The sequence below is a fragment of the Calidris pugnax genome, unplaced genomic scaffold (assembly GCF_001431845.1).
Source record: "Calidris pugnax isolate Ruff unplaced genomic scaffold, ASM143184v1 scaffold772, whole genome shotgun sequence".
NCBI classification, from domain to species: domain Eukaryota; kingdom Metazoa; phylum Chordata; class Aves; order Charadriiformes; family Scolopacidae; genus Calidris; species Calidris pugnax.
In genome coordinates, this window is record NW_015091662.1 from 56,462 (window position 1) to 66,188 (window position 9,727).

At 57.7% G+C, this 9,727-nt stretch overlaps 1 protein-coding gene across 1 annotated transcript; it reads left to right on the forward strand.

Annotated features, from left to right (window-relative positions):
• Positions 1-5,401: 5,401 nt before the first annotated feature.
• Positions 5,402-9,727, forward strand: LOC106899988 (SLAM family member 5-like). Its single transcript, XM_014961940.1, has 3 exons — positions 5,402-5,770; positions 9,195-9,488; positions 9,600-9,727. Exons 1-3 carry the CDS (start codon positions 5,647-5,649, stop codon positions 9,725-9,727), a joined length of 546 nt encoding a protein of 181 aa, XP_014817426.1. The 5' UTR covers positions 5,402-5,646.

Consider the following 9,727-nt stretch of genomic DNA (forward strand, 5'->3'; position numbering starts at 1 on the left):
CCATGGATCAAACTGGGGACGGATCAGACCTTCATCCATCCTCAGATCTTCATCCTCTCCGTCTCCAGCGAGCGGTTGCGAAGGGGGATACAAGAAATGACGGAAATTCTCTATTTTCAGCCTCCCTGTTGTGTTCCCAGCCCTGGCGACCCATTCTCCCCTGTGTCCCCCCCTCCTCTTCCTCCCTCCCTCCCCCCCAAACCAGCGTGTGAAAAGTGATGATTTTCAGCCACCCCCCAGCTTGAGTTCTCAACAAATTCTGTGGTTTTCCTGCCTGCGGTCCCTCCGTCCGCCCGGGGCTCGGCGCCGCTCGGCACCGGCCGCAGGTTGGAGGCCCTGCTCTTCTCCAACCCCCCCCCAGTGCCACGGGGACATCCCTCACCACCACGTGCCAAGAGCTACAGCCCCTTCCCACGGGATGACCAACCTGGGGACTGATCCCATCTCCTTCCCCTGGATCCCATGGACACCCCGAGATCCCTACGGAGGACGTTTCCTGGTGTGATGGGGGACATGCCAATGGGAATGGCCAACCTCGGGAATGATCCCATCTCCTTCCCCTGGACCCCATGGACACCCTGAGGAGGACATTTCCTGGTACAATGGGGGACATGCCAACAGGAATGACCAACCTCGGGAATGACCCTGTCTCCTTCCCCTGGATCCCATGGACACCCTGAGATCCCTACAGAGGACATTTCCTGGTGCAACAGGGGACATGCCAACTGGAATGACCAACCTCGGGAATGACCAACCTCAGGATTGATCCCATCTCCTTCCCCTAGATCCCATGGACACCCCAAAATCCCTACAGAGGACATTTCCTGGTGCAATGGGGGACATGCCAACGGGAATGGCCAACCTCGGGAATGATCCCATCTCCTTCCCCTGGACCCCATGGACACCCTGAGGAGGACATTTCCTGGCTCGATGGGGGACATGCCGATGGGAATGACCAACCTTGGGAATGATCCCATCTCCTTGCCCTGGATCCCATGGACACCCCAGGATCCCTACGGAGGACATTTCCTGGCACGATGGGGGACATGCCAATGGGAATGACCGACCTCAGGACTGATCCCATCTCCTTCCCCTGGATCCTATGGACACCCTGAGATCCCTACGGAGGACATTTCCTGGCACGATGGGGGACATGCCAATGGGAATGACCAACCTCAGGAATGACCAGCCTTGGGACTGACCCCATCTCCTTTCACTGGACACTACGGAGAACAATTCCTGGCACAATGGGGCCAACGGGAATGACCAACCTGGGGACTGATCCCATCTCCTTCCCCTGGACCCTACAGACAACAATTCCTGGCATGATGGGGGACAAGCCAACGGGAATGACCAACCTTGGGAATGACCAGTCTTGGGACTGACCCCATCTCCTTCCCCTGGACCCTACAGACAACAATTCCTGGCATGATGGGGGACAAGCCAACGGGAATGACCAACCTCAGGACTGATCCCATCTCCTTCCCCTGGATCCCATGGACACCCTGAGATCCCTACAGAGGACATTTCCTGGTGCAACAGGGGACATGCCAACTGGAATGACCAACCTCGGGAATGACCAACCTCAGGATTGATCCCATCTCCTTCCCCTAGATCCCATGGACACCCCAAAATCCCTACGGAGGACAATTCCTGGTGCAATGGGGGACATGCCAATGGGAATGACCAACCTTGGGAATGACCAACCTCGGGACTGACCCTGTCTCCTTCCCCTGGACCCTACGGAGGGCAATTCCTGGCGCGATGGGGGACATGCCAACGGGAATGACCAACCTCAGGACTGATCCCATCTCCTTCCCCTGGACCCCACAGACACCCCGACACCCCGGACGATTCCTGGCGCGATGGGGGACATGCCAACGGGAATGACCGACCTCAGGACTGATCCCATCTCCTTCCCCTGGACCCCACGGACACTCCGACACCCCACGGAGGATGGAGCCGGTGGCGTTCCCAGGAACGATGGGGAACGATGGAGCCGGAGGCTCTACTGGGGGGTTCCCAAAGTCCTGAGCCGGCGCCCGATGCCTTCAGAGGAGCCCTGGTGAGATGCTGCCATCTCCCCATCACACGGGGACCACGGGGGATGCTTCACCTCGCCGGGGGTGTCCCCACCTGCAGAACCCCTCAGCACCAGCTCACGGCCAGGAGGGCCTTCCACTGGACCCTACGGAGGACAATTCCTGGTGCAATGGGGGACATGCCAATGGGAATGACCAACCTTGGGAATGACCAACCTCGGGACTGACCCTGTCTCCTTCCCCTGGACCCTACGGAGGGCAATTCCTGGCGCGATGGGGGACATGCCAACGGGAATGACCAACCTCAGGACTGATCCCATCTCCTTCCCCTGGACCCCACAGACACCCCGACACCCCATGGAGGATGGAGCCGGTGGCGTTCCCAGGAACGATGGGGAACGATGGAGCCTACTGGGGGGGTTCCCAAAGTCCTGAGCCGGCGCCCGATGCCTTCAGAGGAGCCCCACCAAGATGCTGCCATCTCCCCATCACACGGGGACCACGGGGGATGCTTCACCTCGCCGGGGGTGTCCCCACCTGCAGAACCCCTCAGCACCAGCTCACGGCCAGGAGGGTTCAGCACAAGGACCAGGGGGACCCGAGTCACCGTCACCTGGATGAGACCCCACGGGGGACCTTGGGGGGGGTCAGGGGGCATCCCCTCTGCCACGGGGTGCTCCGTGTTGGGGTGCAGCCTGGTTCCCCCCACATCACCCTCACCTGCAGGGCTTGGTCCCGCTCCCTGGGGGAGATGAGGAGGTCCATGGACCTGGCCAGCGTGTGCTGGAGAGGAGGTGAGTGTGGCATGGGGGGGTCAGAGGGGAGGGTGAGGGGCTTTTGGCACCCCCCAACCCCAAAAAGGGCTGGTTTGGCAGCCGGGCACCCCCTCACTGTCCTTTTCCCAGCGCGGGGGACAGCATCATGCCCGGCCGCTGGCCCATGGTGGCTGTGGTGATGCTCCTGGCAGCTTATGCCACCACGCTGGGGCTTCCTGAAGTCCCTCCGTGGCACTGTCCCCGAGGAAGAGGGACATGGTGACAGCTCAGAGCTCCATGCCCACCTTCACCAACGCTCTCTGCTCTGCTTTGGCCCTGCCCGACTGTCCCTTTGGGGTCAAATCCCCAAAAAGAGGGACGTGGTGACAGCTCAGAGCTCCGTGCCCACCTTGGGTGACATTCTCCAGTTGTCCCTTTCGGGCCAGCTCCCCGTGCCACGGGGACATCCCTCACCACCACGTGCCAAGAGCTACAGCCCCTTCCCACGGGATGACCAACCTGGGGACTGATCCCATCTCCTTCCCCTGGATCCCATGGACACCCCGAGATCCCTACGGAGGACGTTTCCTGGTGTGATGGGGGACATGCCAATGGGAATGGCCAACCTCGGGAATGATCCCATCTCCTTCCCCTGGACCCCATGGACACCCTGAGGAGGACATTTCCTGGTACAATGGGGGACATGCCAACAGGAATGACCAACCTCGGGAATGACCCTGTCTCCTTCCCCTGGATCCCATGGACACCCTGAGATCCCTACAGAGGACATTTCCTGGTGCAACAGGGGACATGCCAACTGGAATGACCAACCTCGGGAATGACCAACCTCAGGATTGATCCCATCTCCTTCCCCTAGATCCCATGGACACCCCAAAATCCCTACAGAGGACATTTCCTGGTGCAATGGGGGACATGCCAATGGGAATGACCAACCTCAGGAATGACCAGCCTTGGGACTGACCCCATCTCCTTCCACTGGACACTACGGAGAACAATTCCTGGCACGATGGGGCCAATGGGAATGACCGACCTCAGGACTGATACCATCTCCTTCCCCTGGACCCCATGGACACCCTGAGGAGGACATTTCCTGGCACAATGGGGGACATGCCAACAGGAATGACCAACCTCAGGAATGACCAGCCTTGGGACTGACCCCATCTCCTTTCACTGGACACTACGGAGAACAATTCCTGGCACAATGGGGCCAACGGGAATGACCAACCTGGGGACTGATCCCATCTCCTTCCCCTGGATCCTATGGACACCCTGAGATCCCTACGGAGGACATTTCCTGGCGCGATGGGGGACATGCCAACGGGAATGACCGACCTCAGGAATGATCCCATCTCCTTCCCCTGGACCCCACGGACATCCTGACACCCCATGAACGATGATTTCTGGCATGACAGGGGACATGCCAATGGGAATGACCAACCTTGGGAATGACCAGTCTTGGGACTGACCCCATCTCCTTCCACTGGACCCTACGGAGGACAATTCCTGGTGCAATGGGGGACATGCCAATGGGAATGACCAACCTTGGGAATGACCAACCTCGGGACTGACCCTGTCTCCTTCCCCTGGACCCTACGGAGGGCAATTCCTGGCGCGATGGGGGACATGCCAACGGGAATGACCAACCTCAGGACTGATCCCATCTCCTTCCCCTGGACCCCACAGACACCCCGACACCCCATGGAGGATGGAGCCGGTGGCGTTCCCAGGAACGATGGGGAACGATGGAGCCTACTGGGGGGGTTCCCAAAGTCCTGAGCCGGCGCCCGATGCCTTCAGAGGAGCCCCACCAAGATGCTGCCATCTCCCCATCACACGGGGACCACGGGGGATGCTTCACCTCGCCGGGGGTGTCCCCACCTGCAGAACCCCTCAGCACCAGCTCACGGCCAGGAGGGTTCAGCACAAGGACGCCCCTGCCTCGCACAAGAGTGAGGGTCCTCATTTGAAGATGCCCCCAGAGAAAGGCCGGAGTTAATTGTCCCCTGGGTGCAGGTGAATGATTTTGCTGGTAGGTGGGGAGGGGGGGGAACATTGTCCCGTCCCCGTCCCCCCCCGGCCCTGTCCTGCTGCAGGGAGAGGAGCGGAGGCGGCTGCTTCCCCCCCCCCCCCCCCCTGGCCCAGGCGGACAATGAGGTTTTGCAGATGCCGGCTGGGAATTCCTCCCAGAGCCTCTTGGAACGTTGTACTGGTGAGACCCCGGCCGCAGGTCCCAGTTCAGATGGGGCACCACCATCTGAACCAGTAGATGCTTTGCTCTTTAGAAGCTTTTTGTCCTCTGCGGCGACCAGTTTCCAAGCCCGGCATCCATCCATCCTTCCTTCCTTCCTTCCTTCCTGGTGGCTCCTCAGCTCAGGGCTGGGGTGGGGGGACATCCCTGTCCCCAGCCCCGAGAGGGACCGGCTGATGGAGAGAAGACCCAAGCGGCCACATCAGGGTGGGGAGATGCTGCTTCTTCCCTCCTCACCCCCCCTCCAAAAAAAAAAAAGGGGGTTCCTTCCATCCCCAACTTCTCCCTGGCTTGTCCTTGGCTTGGCCCCACCTTGTCCCCAAGCTCTTGGTGACTTTGTCCTTCATCCCTTTTGTCCCCAGAGCTCCTCTTCGGTCAAGCCCGGGCTCAGCCCCGACAGGTCAACGGTGTCTTGGGGGGGTCTGTTCTTCTCTCCCCGCTCCTGCCCCCCAACAAGACGGTGAAGGAGATCGAGTGGAGCTTCTCGGCCGGCGCCGGGGCCACCATCCAAGTGGCGGAGTTTGGCCCCGGTGGCTTCGAACGCCCCGACCCCAAGGACCGGTTCAAGGACCGGCTGGAGATGCTCAACGCCACCGCCCTGAGGATCGGGGCCCTGGAGAGGGGGGACAGCGGGGTCTACGGGGCGCGCATCAAACTGGTCCCGGCGCTGGTGGAGGATCAGGCCTTCAACCTCTCCGTCTACGGTGAGCCCCAAGTAGAGGTATTAACCCATTTTACAGGTGGGGAAACTGAGGCACAGAGGGAAGGAGAAAGCCCCAGTAGAGGTATTAACCCATTTTACAGGTATTAACCCATTTTACAGGTGGGGAAACTGAGGCACAGAGAATTGGTGAGGTTTGAGAGGGTAAATAGAAAGCCCTGAGTGTGAGGTTTGGGTTAACGCCTTCTACAGGTGGGGAAACTGAGGCACGGGGCAATGACAGGGTGACCAGGGTGAAGAGAAAGCCTCAAGTAGAGGGATTAACCCATTTTACAGGTGGGGAAACTGAGGCACAGAGCAATGGCAGGGTTACCAGGGTAAAGAGAAAGCCCTGGGTACAGGTGTTAACCCATTTTACAGGTGGGGAAGCTGAGGCAGGAAGCACTGATGGGGTTTAAGACCTCGGACCCCGAGTGTGAGGTTTGGGTTAACACCTTCTACAGGTGGGGAAACTGAGGCATAGAGCACTGATGGGGTTACCAGGGTGAAGAGGAAGCCCCAAGTAGGGATATTAACCCATTTTACAGGTGGGGAAACTGAGTCACGGGGCAACGGTGGGGTGACCAGGGTGAAGAAAAAGCCCCAAGTAGAGGTATTAACCCATTTTACAGGTGGGGAAACTGAGGTATAGAGCACTGATGGGGTTACCAGGGTGAAGAGGAAGCCCCAAGTAGGGATATTAACCCATTTTACAGGTGGGGAAACTGAGGTATAGAGCACTGATGGGGTTCCCAGGGTGAAGAGGAAGCCCCAAGTAGAGGTATTAACCCATTTTACAGGTGGGGAAACTGAGGTATAGAGCACTGATGGGGTTCCCAGGGTGAAGAGGAAGCCCCAAGTAGAGGTATTAACCCATTTTACAGGTGGGGAAACTGAGGTATAGAGCACTGATGGGGTTCCCAGGGTGAAGAGGAAGCCCCAAGTAGAGGTATTAACCCATTTTACAGGTGGGGAAACTGAGGTATAGAGCACTGATGGGGTTCCCAGGGTGAAGAGGAAGCCCCAAGTAGAGGTATTAACCCATTTTACAGGTGGGGAAACTGAGGCAGGGAGAGCTGATGGGGTTAAAATGGGTAAAGAGAAAGCTGTGAGTGTGAGGGTTGGGTTAACCCCTTCTACAGGTGGGGAAACTGAGGCACAGAGGGAAGGAGAAAGCTCCAAGTAGAGGTATTAACCCATTTTACAGGTGGGGAAACTGAGGCACAGAGCAATGGTGGGGTGACCAGGGTGAAGAGGAAGCCCCAAGTAGAGGTATTAACCCATTTTACAGGTGGGGAAACTGAGGCACAGAGAATTGATGAGGTTTGAGAGGGTAAGTAGAAAGCCCTGAGTGTGAGGGTTGGGTTAACACCTTCTACAGGTGGGGAAACTGAGGCACAGAGGGAAGGAGAAAGCTCCAAGTAGAGGTATTAACCCATTTTACAGGTGGGGAAACTGAGTCACGGGGCAACAGCAGGGTGACCAGGGTGAAAAGAAAGCCCCGAGTAGAGGTATTAACCCATTTTACAGGTGGGGAAACTGAGGCACAGAGCACTGATGGGGTTAAATGGGGTAAAGAGAAAACTGTGAGTGTGAGGGTTGGGTTAACACCTTCTACAGGTGGGGAAACTGAGGCACAGAGGGAAGAAGAAAGCTCCAAGTAGAGGTATTAACCCATTTTACAGGTGGGGAAACTGAGGCACAGAGAATTGGCGAGGTTTAAGAGGGTAAATAGAAAGCCCTGAGTGTGAGGGTTGGGTTAACACCTTCCACAGGTGGGGAAACTGAGTCACGGGGCAACAGCAGGGTGACCAGGGTAAAAAGAAAGCCCCAAGTAGAGGTATTAACCCATTTTACAGGTGGGGAAACTGAGGCACGGGGCAACGGTGGGGTTAAATGGGGTAAAGAGAAAACTGTGAGTGTGAGGGTTGGGTTAACACCTTCTACAGGTGGGGAAACTGAGGCACGGGGCAATGGTGGGGTGACCAGGGTGAAGAGGAAGCCCCAAGTAGAGGTATTAACCCATTTTACAGGTGGGGAAACTGAGGCAGGGAGAGCTGATGGGGTTAAAATGGGTAAAGAGAAAGCTGTGAGTGTGAGGGTTGGGTTAACCCCTTCTACAGGTGGGGAAACTGAGGCACAGAGGGAAGGAGAAAGCTCCAAGTAGAGGTATTAACCCATTTTACAGGTGGGGAAACTGAGGCACAGAGCAATGGTGGGGTGACCAGGGTGAAGAGGAAGCCCCAAGTAGAGGTATTAACCCATTTTACAGGTGGGGAAACTGAGGCACAGAGAATTGATGAGGTTTGAGAGGGTAAGTAGAAAGCCCTGAGTGTGAGGGTTGGGTTAACACCTTCTACAGGTGGGGAAACTGAGGCACAGAGGGAAGGAGAAAGCTCCAAGTAGAGGTATTAACCCATTTTACAGGTGGGGAAACTGAGTCACGGGGCAACAGCAGGGTGACCAGGGTGAAAAGAAAGCCCCGAGTAGAGGTATTAACCCATTTTACAGGTGGGGAAACTGAGGCACAGAGCACTGATGGGGTTAAATGGGGTAAAGAGAAAACCGTGAGTGTGAGGGTTGGGTTAACACCTTCTACAGGTGGGGAAACTGAGGCACAGAGGGAAGAAGAAAGCTCCAAGTAGAGGTATTAACCCATTTTACAGGTGGGGAAACTGAGGCACAGAGAATTGGTGAGGTTTGAGAGGGTAAATAGAAAGCCCTGAGTGTGAGGTTTGGGTTAACGCCTTCTACAGGTGGGGAAACTGAGGCACGGGGCAATGGCAGGGTGACCAGGGTGAAGAGGAAGCCCCAAGTAGAGGTATTAACCCATTTTACAGGTGGGGAAACTGAGGCACAGAGAATTGGTGAGGTTTGAGAGGGTAAATAGAAAGCCCTGAGTGTGAGGATTGATTAAACCCTCTCTACAGGTGGGGAAACTGAGGCACGGGGCACTGATGGGGTTTAAGGGGGTAAATAGAAAGTCCTGAGTGTGAGGGTTGGGTTAACCCCTTTCACAGGTGGGGAAACTGAGGCACAGAGGGAAGGAGAAAGCCCCAAGTAGAGGTATTAACCCATTTTACAGGTGGGGAAACTGAGGCACGGGGCGCTGACGGGGTCACCAGGGTGAAGAGAAAGCCCTGGGTGCAGGTACTAACCCCTTTTCCAGGTGGGGAAACTGAGGCAGGGAGCACCCATGGGGGTCACCAGGCTGAGGTGTGACCCCAACCTTCCCCCCCACCCTACCTGCAGCCCCTCAACCTCTCCAAAGACCCAATCCCACCACCCCAAGGTGGCCATACCGTGCCCCATGGAAGGAGAGGGGTGGCCAAGCCTGACGATGGGGGGCGAGTGGGGTGGACTGATCCCTGCCGCCCCACTCTGACCCATATGTGTGTGTCCCCCCCACCCCATCCCTGACCCCACAGAGTCGGTCCCGAGCCCCCGGACCCGTAGCCAAGTCTTGGCCAGCACCTTGGAGTGGTGCAACCTCACCCTTCAGTGCCAGGGTTCGGGCAAAGGGGCCGTCAACGTCACTTGGCAAAGGGACAACGTCCTCCGGGACCTCACCTCGGACCGTCACCAACTGTCCCCCGACGGGACCACCCTGAGGGTGGCCCTGCCACCCACCGCCGCCAACGTCACCTACGCCTGCACCGTCAGCAACCCCGCCGACCGCAAGGTCGCCCTCTTCGACCTCCAAACCATCTGCCAGAGCGGAGGTGAGACCCCCCCAAATCCTCCCCAAAACCACCCCAAACCAGGGATGGGGTCCCGGTGGGGTTGGCATCTCTCAGTGTCACTCTGTGCCCCCCACCCCACCCCAAATCCAGGGGGACAAACAGCCTTCTCCAAATCGGGGTACATCGTCCTCACCCTCATCCTGCTGGCGGTGAGTTTGGGGGGAGCCTTTTGGTGCTGGAGGATGAACAGCGAGAAGGCGGCAGATCCGGGTAAGTGA

What these genes read in the sequence shown, in the direction of transcription:
- LOC106899988 (XM_014961940.1), top strand. Translation starts at nt 5,647, where the DNA reads ATGCTCAACGCCACCGCCCTGAGGATCGGGGCCCTGGAGAGGGGGGAC. An exon ending in CTTCAACCTCTCCGTCTACG is followed by an intron (nt 5,771 to 9,194) that starts GTGAGCCCCAAG and finishes CTGACCCCACAG; the next exon opens with AGTCGGTCCCGAGCCCCCGG. An exon ending in AACCATCTGCCAGAGCGGAG is followed by an intron (nt 9,489 to 9,599) that starts GTGAGACCCCCC and finishes CCCCAAATCCAG; the next exon opens with GGGGACAAACAGCCTTCTCC.